At 42.4% G+C, this 16,153-nt stretch overlaps 2 protein-coding genes across 6 annotated transcripts in view; one reads left to right on the top strand and one right to left on the bottom strand.

Moving 5' to 3' along the window:
- Nucleotides 1-6,494: 6,494 nt before the first annotated feature.
- TIGD4 (tigger transposable element derived 4) lies at nt 6,495-8,877 on the bottom strand. The gene has a single exon (XM_033161180.1). The coding sequence runs from the start codon at nt 8,535-8,537 to the stop codon at nt 6,987-6,989; it is 1,551 nt and encodes a 516-aa protein (XP_033017071.1). The 5' UTR covers nt 8,538-8,877; the 3' UTR covers nt 6,495-6,986.
- Nucleotides 8,878-10,149: 1,272 nt separating this feature from the next.
- Nucleotides 10,150-16,153, top strand: part of ARFIP1 (ADP ribosylation factor interacting protein 1) — a 34,943-nt gene continuing 28,939 nt past the window's right edge. The window contains exon 1 of one of the 5 annotated variants that reach the window (XM_033159630.1): nt 10,150-10,290. The gene's annotated coding sequence lies outside the window, so the exon portion shown is untranslated. The remainder of the gene's footprint in view (nt 10,291-16,153) is intronic. The other 4 variants (XM_033159629.1, XM_033159628.1, XM_033159631.1 and 1 more) reach the window with 4 other exon arrangements.

The raw sequence follows: 16,153 nt of genomic DNA, 5'->3' as shown, positions 1-16,153 counted from the left end.
TTAAAATGATTTATAGATGGCACATTACCCCAGTTAAACTAGCAAAGATGTATAAGTCTGATAATAAGTGTTGGAAATGTAAGGAAAATGTCGGTACCTTTTATCATATGTGGTGGGAGTATAAGAAGGTGAGAGTTTATTGGGATATGATATATCATGAGTTAAGAAAAATGTTGAAATATAACTTTGTTAAGAAGCCAGAAGCTTTCTTACTAGGTATTGTAGGTACAGACATTGAAAAAAAGGACAATAAAATTTTCCAATACGCAGTGACTGCAGCTAGGATTTTGCTAGCACAAAGGTGGAAACAAGAAGAATTATCGATGGAAGAAGAATGGACAGTAAAATTGATGGAATATGCAGAACTGGACAAAATGGCGGGAAGAATCCGGGAACAGCGGGACCAGAAATTCATCAAAGACTGGTTAAAGTTTACGAATTATTTAAAAGACAATTTACAATTGAATATGCTAATAGGACTTCAAGAAGTTTTGTAGTTAATGTGTAGAAATATTATTGTAAGTATGGTAGTTAGAGTATATATGAGATTTATGATAGCGTAAGCAATGGTTGATTAAAGAAGTATAATACTAAGATATAATTTTGAAAGCCATGTGGAAGGACTGGGGGAAGTCATGGCTATGTTAGCCAATATTGGAAAATGTATGAGAATGTATGTTGGATTGTTTTGTAGTAGTATAGTATAAAATAATAATAATAAAAATTATTATCAACCCCCCCCCCAAAAAGAGAGCTGACTCAAACTTCAAGGCTGGCAACAGGATAGCAGCATTCCCCAGCACACCTGAGGGCTACTGGGTAGTTTAGGGGGTCCAGGGCAGTCTACCTGGCACACCCAATTCTGCCCTCCAGCAGAGAAGAACAGTCAATGAGGTGCTGCTGCTGCCACCCCTCAGCAAGTGGTGCCTGAGGCAGCTGCCTCCCTCTGCCCAACGATCACGTCAACCCTGACCAGAAATACATTACCTTCCTCATCTCTTGACTACACCAGGTTATTTCTGCCAGATGTGGTATTGGAGATAAAAATATCAATTCAATGGCTATAGCCTGATACATACATTCCAAGGATTATCAACACTAAAGTGCAAAAGTTCACTTAGGAATCCTATATATTTTAAACATCATATCCATGAACATTTACTTTATACTCACCTTGAATATGGGGACACGGGTGGCGCTGTGGGTTAAACCACAGAGCCTAGAGCTCGCTGATCAGAAGGTTGGCGGTTCGAATCTCCGCGATGGGGTGAGCTCCCATTGCTCGGTCCCAGCTTCTGCCCACCTAGCAGTTCGAAAGCATGTCAAAAGTGGAAGTAGATAAATAGGTATTGCTCCGGTGGGAAGGTAAATGGCGTTTCTGTGCGCTGCTCTGGTTCGCCAGAAGCGGCTTGTCATGCTGGCCACATGACCCGGAAGCTGTACGCCGGCTCCCTTGGCCAGTTAACGCAAGATAAGCACCGCAACCCCAGAGTCAGACACGACTGGACCTAATGGTCAGGGGTCTCTTTACCACCTTGAATATATAGGATTCCTAAGTGAACTTTTGCACTTTAGTGTTGATAATCCTTGGAATGTATGTATCAGGCTATAGCCATTGAATTGATATTTTTATCTCCATTTACAGTTTTGTTATAATATATTCAATATCTTTCATTGCTGTTTTTCCATGGTTTTCTGTTTGTTTTGTGTTTGGTTATAATTTCCGTGATTGTTTGTTTGCTGTTGGATGTGGTATTGGAGCATGGGGTGCAACTTTCAATTTTTTAAAGCAATCGTCTTGCTTTATTTATTCATCTCTCTAAACCCCACGCTTCCTGTAAGGTGCTTCCCCCTTTATCCTGTGAGGTACAGTAGGCTGAAAGATAGTAGTGACCCTTAAGTATCACCCAATATCTCAGATATGTGTGTGTGTGCTTTATACAACAACAACAACAACAACATTTGCTTGTGCAGCTTTGCTCCCTGCCCTTGTTATGTGTCCAAAGGGTGGGTTTTAAAAGTATTCTCTTATCTCCCCATTCTCTTTCCTCATATTTGAGGTACCACATTGCCTTAGAACTGATATAAATGAAAACTTAAAAATAGAACTTCACTGAAGATCTTGCAACCATAATATTTAAAAAGTACACAAGGTAAAGAGACAAAATACGTCTAGGTCCATTTAAAAGTGAACAAGTAACAATGTGCAGAATACGAAACCACCAATATCATTTTATTTTTATATATTTTTTATTAAATGTTTTCTTGATTTACAAAGGTAGTGCAATGTCTCTCTCGTATTCCCCCCCCCCCACCTCTCTCACCACCAATATCATTTTAAAACTTGGGCTGGATATTTTTGTGGTTTAGTTGCCACCCCACAGCAAACCACACATATACTCTGATTACTGCTTTAGCAGCGCCCTCTAGTGCCCTGCTATGACCTGTTACAGTTTATTTACAGAAGGGTTTTAATGTTAACAGCAACAGGTGTGCTCCTTAAGGGCTTGGAGCATTTCATTATTAAGGTGGTTTTGAAAGCTGAACCTAAATTGGTGAAGGTAAATGCCTGGGGGGGGGGGTTTGAGGAATATGTAGACTCAATCTTTGCGATTGCTAGAACAAAGCCGAGGGTGGTTCTTTTTAAATTTTAATGTTAAAACTTTTAATTCTTTTAAATAAAACTAACCACTTTTGTTTGTTTGTTTTTTAATTCTAAAGATTGCTATCATATTCTGCCTAACTCCTTTGTAAACTCACAGCAGCAACATTGCTGTAATTTAGATCAGACTTCCCAGCTCACTGCTTGGCAGGTTTACTTGGAAGCATGTCCTTTATGTTCAATGGAGATTATTTCCAGTCAGTGTGCATAGGATCACATCCGATATGGGAGTAATGGGCAGGAGGTAAACTGGAATCTATTGGTAGGTCACTACGTAATCTGAAGTAGACTGGCAAGGATTTCTGATTCCCAACTGCTTAACAATGGCAACAAATACAATTCCATACACCCTGCCCCAATAAAATAGTGTTGCACTCCAGCCCATTCTCTGAGCAGTGAGAGATTCCAGGGGTTCTAGGCACTTACCCAGGATTTATGTTTCCTTTTGGAAATGAGGCACAGCAGAGACTGTGGCGTCTTTATGGTTTATTTACACATATATACAACCTGAGCCTGAGATGGAGGGGCTCACAGCATTAACACCCCAAAAGGGTCTTGTTTCTCCCCTAGCCACAGCCTTGGATTCAAGCAGAAATCAGTTCTGACTCTCTCCTTGCCTTTACAGCCTGCAGCTTTTTCCTCTAGTCTAGGTCACATCACAACAAACTCTGCTCTCCAACTCAGGCTTTGTCCTTCTAGCTATCTAAGATCTGGAGGAGGGGCACCACCCCTGTCATCTGACACAGAGCCCCCTTCCTTTTGTTCTCTTAATGACCCATCACACCGGCAGTTACACCAGGAAGCTAGCCTGGCTTGAATAGCTTGCTAGGATTAAACTCATAAGAATATATTGCTGCAATAAAGACACATTGGGGGAAAGGTATGGAAGGACTGTGAATTCCATTTAGTTCTAGCACTCAGACAAACTCCTGGGCTCAGAATTCTTTAATTTTAGATGTATCTCTTTTGCAGTTAGCTCCAGTTGGAGGATCTTGAGAGTTCTAGTACGGTATAAAAGCAACATGAATCCCACAAGCCTCCCCTGCTTTTGGCTATAACTGTGTGTGCACTCTACCAACCAAAGCCTGGCTGCAGGCAGGGTTTTTTAAAAAAGTAGAGTTTTGAAAGTAGAGTTTTCAAAAGAGTAACTATATTTAGCTTCTAGGGGTCATGAATCCCAGAATATGCATCTCCAAAGAGCACCAAATTTCATTAAGAAGCAATAAATCTTTAAATGACTTTTCTTTTGTGATGTCGATGCTCAGCAGTTTCTCTAAATTATTTTACTTCTGCTTCCACTGTTTGCGTATCTAAACTTGCCAAATATAGGTTTAATTTTCTTAAGGGGCTTCATGGTCCACCTTTTAAAGTCACCCAGGTAGGATTTATGAGCATAACTACATTTTGCAGGGAGGGGAAAGTGCTGTCACACTGGATCAACAAGACCTAGGGGCAACCTGTGGGAACCCGTGGCCCTCCAAAAGTGGTCGGACTCCAATTCCCATCAGCCCCTGCCAGCGTGGCCAAAGGTTGTTGGACCACAACCAAATCTGAAGGGCCCACCCTCAAAACTACAGGAAGCAGAGGGGAAGAGCAGGGACATTGCTAGGGAAGGACCAACACAACCCAAAAATAAAATTACAGACCAAGTAATAAAACGGAAACTTTGTGTGATGCATTTTGTGAGCAGTGTTATGGTAATGTGTTTACCTTACCCCTAACTCAAATAGTAATGACATAATTCTCTTTTCCTCTTCTTCCAGGTGTGAAAGTGTGTCATTCAATGACTGTTTACTCTGGAAACATCCTTACCACATCCCAAAACATACAAAGGCAGGGATGAGGGGAAAGCGATCCTCTCTTTTATAAGTGAAATCAATATTAAACCATACCACCATAAATTTACCTTTTACAGATTAAGGCAGTGGGTAGGTATAATACCAGTCTTCAAATATCTGGGTGGCTGTCATGGAGAAGATAGAGCAGACTTGAGAAACTACATCATAGACGTGGATTGTGACTAATGTCACGTGTACACGGTTTCAAAAACAAGTAGTGGGAGCATGCTGGAGCAAGAATAAATGCAATGTGTGCATAGCCTTAGTTGTTGCCTTGCCAGTAAACCTCTCTGGCACTCTTACATTATTAAGCCAAAGTATATACTCAGGTTCACTTTCCACAGATTACATAATTTGTGTAATTTTTTTTTGCAAAGTGCCTTTGATCCTGCCCCTTATAAAGATGAATTAAGCAACGTTAAGAAAAGAAAACCATCAACCAGATGGGCAGAGTAACATATTTATTTATTTATTGAAATATATATTTAGTACGTTCTGTAGTACTGGGATACACGTTTTAGAATACTGCCATGAATAGTACTGCTGAAATTATATCATGAGATCACCATCATGTGCTGTGGTGGTAAGAATAGTAGTCAGAATCTTGTGTGTACACACACGCACTCTTTTACGTAAGGCACTGTAATTTGTCAGAAGGGGCAAAGAAGTAGAGTTTTAAAGTCAGAGTGAGCCAAATGGTTTTCCTTAAGGGAGTCAGATTGCAACTCCCATTATTCCCAATCCCATCCATTACCCAGGATGGCTGGAGCTCATGGGAGTTATAGTCTGAAGCATCTGGAAATTTCAGACTGTGTAGGAAGGATTGTTTTCTGTTTTTGTTTATCCAGAACAGCTCAGAAAACATTTAGCCAATATTTTGGGTGGTATGCTGCTCAGAGTAGTTGCACTAAAATTCACAGACCTAACTTGGTCACGTTCATTAATTTCAGCGGGTCTGCTTCTAATAAAACTTAGTTGAATACCACCAGTTATTTGGATCATTTTTTGCTTCTGTCTGAGATCAGCTCATCTTATTGGAGTCCAACCAGGCACAGAGACCAAAGTGCAGGCAGAATTGTGGCACAAAGCAAAGGGGGATCCAGTCAGGATCCAGTGCAAGAATGAACAAAAAAAGCAGGGCAAAGATCAGGTACACACTGAGCTGTTTATGCTAGGAAAGCCAGGCCATTCTCTTTCAGATCACTAGCTGGGTGCCAAGATGCACCAGTTGCCCACTTAAGTATACACTTTCTAAGCAGACCTCTGGTTCTTCGCCAATTCTGTTTCTTCCTCAGCTTTAGGGAGATAGGAGGTTAGGGAGGGATGTGGTGGAAACCTGGATCTGTAAAGGGGTGATCAAAGCCCCCACTCCCCCGAGTGAGGTGTCTGAATGACAAGGTGAGTTGGACTGCTAAACAGGTTATTCAGTTGTGTCAAGGCTCTGTTTGTTCCCAGTCTGCATCCTCTGGGTCTTAACATCTTCCTAATATATTGAGCTGCTATAAAGGCTTTAGCATATGGGTATATGTTGATATCTGTTAATACTGCTTGATTTAATTCATAACAAAATAACTTATTTAGTCTGCATCAAGCGAAACAGAGCCAGTGGAATGTCGTAAGTACATTCTAGTCTTAAATAAATCATTTATTTTAGTGTTTTCTTCACATGCTTTGTGTAAAGTGCTTCATGTTGGCAGCTCAAGTCACATTTTACATCCATGTCAAACCTGACCCACTTTGCTGCTATGCATCTCACAGTTAGTTTTGTAATGTGATCTCTTTAAGGATATAATATTAGATGTGTTAGATGGTGGGGAGTTGCTTGTCAAAGCAATATGCCATATGCCAAGATTCCACTCAAGGGCTACTGACTGGAAGAGCTGGGGAAGCATCTTCAGCTAAAGAAACAGCAAGCAGTAACAAAACATTATATTTGTAAGCTGCTTTGAGTCCCATCAGGCGGGGTATAAATATCTAATCATAATACTATAATAAATGCAGACAGAAAAACTACTATTTTAGGATAACTTTCATTAACATAAACTAGTTGTTATACAGCAGTGCTTACAAAGGTACATCTCGATCTCTTGCCATAATCTACTTTACAGGGTTGTTGTGAGCCTCAAATGCTACTCTGAATTCTTCTGGGGTGAGAAGAATACAACTGTAACTTGAGATCATAGACAGAATTATGGATCATCAGGGTAGCACCATTGCAACACAATCCACAAAATCTTGCATTGTTCATTGGGCCTGTCCAATTTGTGACCTGCCAAGGCAGACACAATCCACCAGCCATGTGCTAAGATGTGGTGGGCATTTGACAGCTCTCCGGGTTTTTGCAGTTCCATGGAGGCAGCAAAATCCACCATACATGGCTCATAGGCTGGGTTTAACATAATAGGCCTCAAATTTTATAGGCCTGTACTATATGATAGAGTTGTTTTTAAAACGAACTAAGCAATTAGTAGTTTCCATTAAAGTACTTATTTAGATGCTGCAAGATGAATAAAGTCCTCCAGAACCGTGAAGGAAGTATGAAGAGATTCATTCAAATCTTGATGTCTAAGAAATCTTCGAAGAGTATCTAAAGCAGTAAGGGCCTCCTTCTTTGATGGCAAAGGGTGTTTACATCCTGGAAAGTCATCACCTTCATCTTTCTCATAAGTTCCACTTGAAGCACAATCTTTAGCCTGTGATATTTCAGTGTTAGGAGTCATTTCACAATTTATCAAGTCATCGTTGAAAGCTACATATTCCTCTAAAGACAAACCTTTTGGAAACTCAACTCCTGCTGCCAATGCATATGCAGCCAAATCAAAATTAATTTCCGTTTCTGTGTCCTCATCAATGTTTTCCCCAGTTTGTGATCTAAACCCTTCTTTGCTATGACTTTTAACAACTGTCCCTGGAGATACAGCCCTCCAACATAGGTATAACATGTCAACTGCATCAAGCAAAGTCAGCGTGAATTCCTTACCACTTTCAACACAGTCTACAAATCTCTTGAGAAGAAGGCACCGGTATTTTACTTTCAGACTCTTGGTGATATTTTGTTTCACAGCTGTAAATCTGGAGGGTGAGCAAGAAGGAAAGGATACAAGTCTGATAGACTTCAAATTCCTTACCTCTGGGTGAAAAGGGAAAGAGTCCACAAAAATAATGATGTGACGCTCCTGCATTTGAAATCTCTTGTCAAGTTTGCTCACCCACTGGTCAAACAGCTCTGAATTCATCTGTGCCATAGTAGTTGCCTGATATTCCACAGGCAGTGATGTGACACCCTGCAAACAGCAGGGAGTTTTGTCTTTTCCTATAACAAGCAACGGAAGTTTTTCTGAAGCATCCATATTTATGCCAACCACTACAGTTACTTTTTCTTTGCCTAATTTTCCCAGGGAGCATGTTTCTCCTTTAAATGTAAAAGTAGGACTAGGTAACATCTGATAAAACAATCCTGTCTCCTTCATGTTAAATATATCATTTGGCTGATAAACCTTTAAATAGTAAGACAGAATATTTTGGTGCCAAGCAGTTGCTGTATCCTCTGTAGTGGTAGCGGTAGTGGTACGAGTAGTACGAGCAGTAGCTACAACCGGCTGAGATCTGAATGCCAGTCCATACCTTGCTTTAAAACGATCTAGCCAGCCATTGCTGCATTTAAAATTGTTATGTCCAAGTTTCTGTGCAAAATCATTAGCTTGGAAGCGTAGCATCGGCCCATTCACTGGTATATTTGAACACCGAACCATTCTGTACCACTTCACTAGTGCCTCTTCCAAATCTGTATGAAATGCAGTCCTTAACCTTTTTCTTTTAGGGTCAAATTGCCACAATTCAAAGGCTTCTAAGACTTTCTCTTTGTTCTTCATGATGGAGGACAAGGAGTTTTTCTTTATACCGTATCTTTCCGCAATGTCTGTCTTCTTCTTTCCACTTTCTATTGCAGCTATTATACTAATTTTGTCCTTGATTGATAAGCTTTTCTTCTTCCTTACTGCAGGCAGAAGTGAGGGAGCATCTGAAGACTCAGCCATGGTATACCCCAAACTCCCTCAGAGGCTCAAATGCATCTAGAGACATTCGTTCTGTCACCTCGCTATCCTCAAGTGCTTTAATTAGATTGCCTTTCAAATGAGTACCCTGATCTCATGGCATAAACGTCACTGTGTTAATAAATAAACGTCACAGAGTTAGAGTAGCAATGCCATGGGTATATTCTTATATATCACAAGCACACAGCTACAGAACGAGCACAAACAAGCCCTTCTAGTATCTTTGCCCAATGAGAATATTTTCCATAACTTCTCTAGACTGAGTTTCAAACATGTGGACTAATGAATTAAGTACTTTCCAACTAGGAATCTTCCTATCTCACATCAAAATAAAGTGTGCAATGTAACTTCATCTGTATTATATGTAAAACTTGTCAGTACTGCTGCTTTAATTTGAGAGCTCTGCCGACAGATGTGTCTATTTGTTGCAGTAGCGGTTTTAACATGGATCTTTGGCGCCCCACTCTATGCCTGGCACAGGGATAGGGAACCTTATTTCAGCTCAAGGGCTGCTGTCTATTCTGAGCAGTTTTCTGGGACCACAGGCCAGTGGGGGTGAAGTTGTTGTTGTTCAGTCGTGTCCGACTCTTGGTGACCCCATGGACCAGAGCACGCCAGGCACGCCTATCCTTCACTGCCTCTCGCAGTTTGGCCAAACTCATGTTAGTAGCTTCAAGAACACTGTCCAACCATCTCATCCTCTGTCGTCCCCTTCTCCTTGTGCCCTCCATCTTTCCCAACATCAGGGTCTTTTCTAGGGAGTCTTCTCTTCTCATGAGGTGGCCAAAGTACTGGAGCCTCAACTTCAGGGGTGAAGCCTAAGGCAAAAGTGCGCAGCAGAGCAATTAACTAGAAGGCTAGTTTCTCCTAGTGAGCAGCAAAGCAATTAACTAGTCTAGAAGGTGCCGGGCGGCAGGGAGTGGTGGGTGGGGCCACCGAGTGTCACCCCCCCTCCCCTGGAACCCAGGGTGCCCCGCCCCTATTGCCCCTCCCTTTCTACGCCACTGGTTCCCTGGTGAAACAAGGCTCTTTCTTGTTTTTGCCGCAGGCAATTGAATGCACCTAAGTCCTCTGGAAGGGCGGGAAAGGAAAAACCACACACAACACACCCTTCGTATCTGAACAAGTGTGCGTGCACACATGAAAGCTCATACCAATAACAAACTTAGTTGGTCTCTAAGGTGCACCTGGAAGGAATTTCTTTATTTTCATTTTGTTTCGAGCACACCCTTCACTTCCCGTTCCCACTGGCGAGCCGCAATTCGAAGTGGAGGAGCCTTAAAGGGCACGGCAACCTATTCTACTTCTGCGCATTGGTTGCTCTACCCAACCGGAGGAGCTCCCCGTTTTTTCTACTAGGTCTGCAGCCATGGCCCGCTTGTCGCAGGTGAGAAGCGGGGGGTGGGGAGGGACCGACCGCGAAACGCCACGACAGGCCCGGATGCTGTTGCCATGGTGACAGCAACGTGGAAGCGGCCCCTCGCTGCTACCGCCGCCTAGAGCGGCCCCTTCTGAAGGTTACAGAGCGGCAAGCGGACGCTCTACTTCCGGCCAGGCAGTTCCGGTTGGTGCAGCCGTTCAGGGAGGGAAGGAGGGCGGGGAGGGGGGTAGGGAGAGAGAGAGAGGCTGAAGTAACCGGCGCCCGTTTTCTCGCGAGCCCTTTCCGTTTAAGCTGCTCGGCTGTGTTTCCGTGGCTTTTGCAGGGGAGAGCAGCTGGAATCAGCCGAGCTTGAAGGCAAGTGAGGGAGGGAGGAGGAGAAGTAGGGTGTGGTGGGTAGCTGCTGTGGGCGGGGGGGGGGGTGGCAAAGAAATGAGCGCCGTGTCGTCGTCCCCCCCCCCAAAAAAAACCACCTCCCCTGAAGACAGGACCGACGCGGAGCCTTCATGGTCTCCCTCGCCGAAGCCTTCTCGTTCCGCTGCCGCCTCTCCCGTTACTCCGCTCCTTCCTCCTCGCCCGCGGCGCCAGGCCGGTGTTCTTGGCCTGCCTCCTGCTGCGGCCCCGGAGCTTCAGCCGGGGCCTAGGCCACGTATGGGGAAGGGCGCGTCCCGGTCCCCCCCCTACACACATTTCGCTCTTTCCCGGAAGAGACCGTTTCCTATCCGCTGCAGCCTGCCCGACAGGCAGTGGCTCAACAGGTGTTGCTTTATTTTTATTTATTTTTTTAATATAACGGCACGATGCGGGAAGATTAGTTTCGCCTCGCAAACCTTCGCCTGTTAGGTAACAAATCCGCTTGGGAGGCCTGTCGGTAAGGAGATCCTGTTGCGTACTCAGGGTTCCTGGTCTCTATCTCTTGGAGGGTGGGGCAAAAGGCAGGTGTAAAGCTGATGTGTTTGTGCCCAGGAGGAAGTTCTTGTGTTCAGCGGAGAAATACAAACCTGCTCATGAAAAAAACGCCCTTTTTGGTTTTCTTCTCTTTCTCACTTTATTTAGCCTTTAACTTCCAAAAGTGAAGTTGCCGCTGCTTTGTTTTTGCTCAGGGGTTGTATTCTGGCCATGCACTCTTTATTTCTGCACTGCCTCCCCAGAATCCATGACTCCCAGCCATTTGGATGAGTTATACATGAAAGGTAGTGTTTTTAGTTGTGAAGTGGAACTTGTAGTTCAGTACTGTCTGGGATTTAAAACTTGAATAGTTATGTCTTCTAATGAATGAATTTAATATTGGATCAGTTCTTAAAGATTGTTAGGGTGGAAGTGACTTCTCTAAAGTCAGTAGGTGAAGCTGATGGTCAGGCTAGAAAATAGTCACCCATAGGAAACAGACATGGAATGGTTTCTGCAGGTACATTCAAAATACAGTTAGATGCACAAATGTGGCTGCTGCTTAGTTGAATAATGTACTCGTCTCTTCTTGCACTTTTTATACCGCAGCATTCATTTAGCAGAGTACACTATTCTGTGCGTATTGTACCAACTCTTTCTGGAATTGTGGCTTTTCTGGTTTTATAGATGACTAGAACTTGGAGGATTTGCCAAAGAATTTACCGGTACTCCCCCATCTGCCCCATGCATGCTTCTCCTTTCAGTTTTATGTGGAGTTCATAGCTTATCGTTCCTTAAGACAGCTTTATTGTACAGTAGGATATGTTTTCCTGTGGCAAACAGGCAATCATTTTAAACACAAGGCTAATCACAAGCATGCACCTAATTCTGTGTTGTATTTCTGCTTTAATTCCATGATGTTTGCCATACAGTATATATATTTGTAAGTTCTTACAGTTTTATGCTTAATAACATGCTACAAGGAGCAGCAGTTGCTACCAGTGTTTTTCTTTAAAACCTTAGGCAACTTTTTGGAAAGCCCCCAAAGCAACACACAGTATTAAAATATGCTCATAAAAATAAAAAATAAAAATAAAAAGCAGAAACAACAGAACCAAATAAAACCTATATTTGAGACCCAGAGTGTAACTTTTAAAAATAAATAAAAACTAGGCAGCTAGTTTAAAAAGGAAGTAATGACATATATATAGTCTACCTTCTGCCATTACGGTATTGTTTTATTGAAGGAAATTGTTGGGGGTTTTATAGCATGCATATATTATGGGATCATAATGATTCATAATATGACATAGTTCTGAGATTTCTGGTAAAAGAACTGGAATATTTTTAGATTGCTCAATTGTGATTACAGGTCCACAAATTGTGATTCGGCATGGCAGGTAGTGAGATTTTTATTTGTTCCTGTGCCAAGAGGTTATCAGGGTTCAGCAAACTTTTTCAGCAGGGAGCCGGTTCACTGTCCTTCAGACCTTGTGGAGGGCCAGACTATATTTTGAAAAAAATATATGAATGAATTCCTATGCCCCACAAATAACCCAGAGATGCATTTGAAATAAAAGCACACATTCTACTCATGTAAAAACACCAAGCAGGCCCCACAAATAACCAAGAGATGCATTTGAAATAAAAGGACACATTCTAGTCATGTAAAAGCACGCTGATTCCCGGACCGTCTGCGGGCCAGATTTAGAAGGCGATTGGGCCTGATCCGGCCCCCGGGCCTTAGTTTGCCTACCCATGGGTTAGGTGTTCTCCTTTTACAGCCACTGACAAGGAAGGGGAGTTTTACAGGGAAGTGATGGGAAGAGGCATATACCAAATCTTAATCCAACCTAAGATAAGATACTCAGGTGCTTCTTTAAGACAATGAACAGATGAGACTTGACTGCTACATTAAGAGTTTCAGCATAACCTAAATGAAAACTTGGATGTGGCAGGCTGCATGAACTGTTTGATGGGTGGTGTAACATGGCCAAGTCAACACTTCATGTATGCTCACCTGCAAAATCCTGTTTCTGTCTACCTACTGATATTACATCCCACAAGAGGCAGACTTTGGGTTTTCAAATTTCAGAGGTGCCCTGTGCAACGCCAAAATTCAGCACCCCCTTGACTCTCGCCTTCCATTCTAAGTCATTGTTGTGGTTTCCCCTGTGGCACCTTCTCGGCTTGGCACCCAGCTTAGTTGAACCAAGCACACTCTCTTAAATCCACCTCTGACCATACTAGTTAGATGCAGGCTGGTGCTAACTGTGAAAGAAATGCTTCCAAAAAAATTTACTTGGATAGTTGAACTTACTGGAAGCCTTCCCTGCACGTTTAATTTTCTGTTTACCACTTGTGTATTTGTGGGTTTTTGACAGCTTAGAAAGGCATCATGTAAAACCACACTGTTAAACATACTAATTTGCAGTGAACTTTGCTTAACTTCCTCAGTCCTAGGAAGCACAGCGATTAATGGTAACTACTTCCGCTTGTTGAAAATTCTCTCCACTTTCTCTACTACGATTGACACAATGCCATTCATTATGAAGTGAAAGAGTTTGTTTAATATTAGTGTTAATTCAAGTTTATAATGTCCCCTTTACACATAAAGTAAAAGTCTTTGACCAAGACCTGATTTTTATTGTACAGTCATACCTCATGTTGCGAACGCTGTGGGTTACAGTTTCTCGGGTTGCGCTCGTGCTGAACCCGGAAGTACCGGAATGGGTTACTTTCGGGTTTTGGCGCTCGTGCATGCGCAGAAGCACTGAATTGCGGCATGCGCAGAAGTGGTGCTGTGGGTTGCATACGCTGCGGGTTGCGAACGTTCCTCCTGCACAGATCACGTTCGCAACCCGAGCATCCACTGTTTTTTTGGGGTTTTTTAAAGTTCAGTGTATATTTTCTGAATTGACGGAAGAAGAGAGAGAAAGGGGCAGTGAGTTTAAAGAGGTCTAGAATGGTAAGACCATATGGTCTGAGTCTTCAACAGCAGCAGCAAAGAGTAAGAGCTGAATATGGGGTGAGACAGTGTGGGCTTTCCAGCAGCCTGCATATCTGAAAAGAAAGGGGACTAGTGTTGTTCCTTGAGACTAATAATATTTAACAGTTATATGTTCTTTCAAGTTTCTGAAGTGCTTCAAGTGCATAGTGCAATATCTGCTAATTCTAGTGTGCCAATATTAACTTCTTTTTTAGCGGGTGAGTTTATATACTTAAAATGGCATTTAAAAGTTGTTAAAGGTTTGAAGAGTTTTAAGTGTTGCCTTTTGGCTATGGTAATATAGCAAGACGTACATCAGTGTAATGTAATCCATGTGATTCAGTTTCACTATCTTACGTTCAGCGTGTTCTTGTATGCTAGGTAATGTAGTAATGTGATGGAAATACTCTTAATTAGATACAGTATAAATAAAACATTCTAAATTGGTTATAGTGTTGAAATGATGATTCCTGCAGTGGACAGGTCCACTGCTTTTAGTGGGTCTACTCTTGAGTACAGCTAAGGTTGGAATCCTAACCTCACATGCCTATATGTAACCCCCATTGAATTCAGTGAACTTACTTCAAAAAAGACATGGCTAGGGTTGTAGCCTTTGTTGGATAGTGCCTTTAGATCAGGCTTCCTCAAACTCCGCCCTCCAGATGTTTTTGGCCTACAACTCCCATGATCCCTAGCTAGCAGGACCAGTGGTCCGGGATGATGGGAATTGTAGTCTCAAAACATCTGGAGGGCAGAGTTTGAGGAAGCCTGCTTTAGATGCTCTAGGTCTCTTGAGTTTAGTTGTAAATAGACACTGAAGTCATCAGCAGTCAGTCTTCCTGCTCCCCTCTATAACCTTCCTGCAGAGTGTTTTGTTTGTTCAGCATTCAGTTTTGGCAGGGAAATAGGAAAACTTAGGTTTAGGGGAGGGTTTTTAATCAGGAAAAGTGAGAGCATGCATATATTAAATAAGAAAGTATAGTATGCAGCATAGTCTTCTGCAACCCCCAGAAGATTACAGTCATACCTCATGTTGCGAACGCTGCAGGTTATGCGTTTTTGGGTTGCGCTCCGTGCCAAACCCAGAAGTACCGGAACGGGTTACTTCCGGGTTTCGGCGCATGCACAGAGGCGCTAAATCATGCTTTGTGCATGCGCAGAAGCACCAAATCGCGACCCACGCATGTGCAGACGCGGCGTTGCGGGTGCACCTCCCGCACGGATCGTATTCGCAACCCGAGTGTCCACTGTATTCTTGTTTAGGGATCTAATTGTTCTGGAACATGAGCCTTATACTGTAGCACTAGTCAGAGTTTGTATGAAGAGGATTGTAAATTGCGGCATAAAGGAATACTTCTTTCTTTCTTTTCCACCTTCCTGTAACATTTTCCTCTTGTGCTGTATAATGCTAAAAGATTTGGGTGGACTATCATCAACAAACCTGATCAATTTGCTGTGTATCAGAGTGGTAGAGATGAAGACTATGTATTTTTAAAGGAGATGACCTAATTCATATCTCCCAGGCTTAAACATGAATTGGAACATAATTTTGCAGTACATTTCCCGGTTCAAAATGTACCAGCATGTGTTTAAAAATGTGTTTTAGGATAGAAAGTTTAGGAATATGTACATTGAGATAAAATTCATACAGTACTTAAATATGAATATTTTTAAAATCAGATTAATGTGGAGATAGGACTGACTATACTTAAGAGTAAATGTATGTAAAATTGACCCAGGTCACAAGTGGACTGATCTATCCATCACTAAAAACCGGGGAGGGGGGAGGTTTCTGGAGAGGGAAAGAGGTTTCCTTCACCTGAAACCTCCCTGTATAGTTTGGAGAAGAGCTTTATTTTAACCTCATGACAATCTTCTCTTTGACCTTAATCCCCCTAATTAATCCCAATTATAGAATGTTGAGAGGTGTTACAAGCTCGCCCAGAACAATTTCCCTTTTCCCCCAGTAACACTCAACATTCTGTATCTCAACTGCCTTCAGTATTCTATAGGTCCTGGAAATTAAGGATTAGGTTCTTCTGGGGGCTTCCCCCCCTTACAACTAAATACATTTCTGCAAACCTAAAAAAGTCCCTTATTATGAAGAAAGTACTGTCCAGTTTTTAGATTTCCCTGTTTCAGTTCCTAATTGATAGTCATGAGGCTATGCAGGTTTGATTGGGGTGTGACTGCTGATGTGTATGCAGATTTTGACCCCGGAAACGGAGCAGGGGCAGGGTTAGGGTTAAATGTGCACAAGTTGTAAATTACCGTATTTTTCGCTCCATAGGACGCTTCGGACCATAGGGCGCACCTCGTTTTTAGAGGAGGAAACAAGGGAAA

The sequence above is a fragment of the Lacerta agilis genome, chromosome 9, assembly GCF_009819535.1.
Source record: "Lacerta agilis isolate rLacAgi1 chromosome 9, rLacAgi1.pri, whole genome shotgun sequence".
Classification (NCBI taxonomy): Eukaryota; Metazoa; Chordata; class Lepidosauria; order Squamata; family Lacertidae; genus Lacerta; species Lacerta agilis.
The sequence above is the reverse complement of the archived record's forward strand: the minus strand, read 5'-3'. Positions and strand labels throughout refer to the sequence as shown.

Excerpts from the sequence above, each read along its gene's own strand:
- TIGD4 (XM_033161180.1), bottom strand. The coding sequence starts at position 8,537 with ATGGCTGAGTCTTCAGATGCTCCCTCACTTCTGCCTGCAGTAAGGAAG.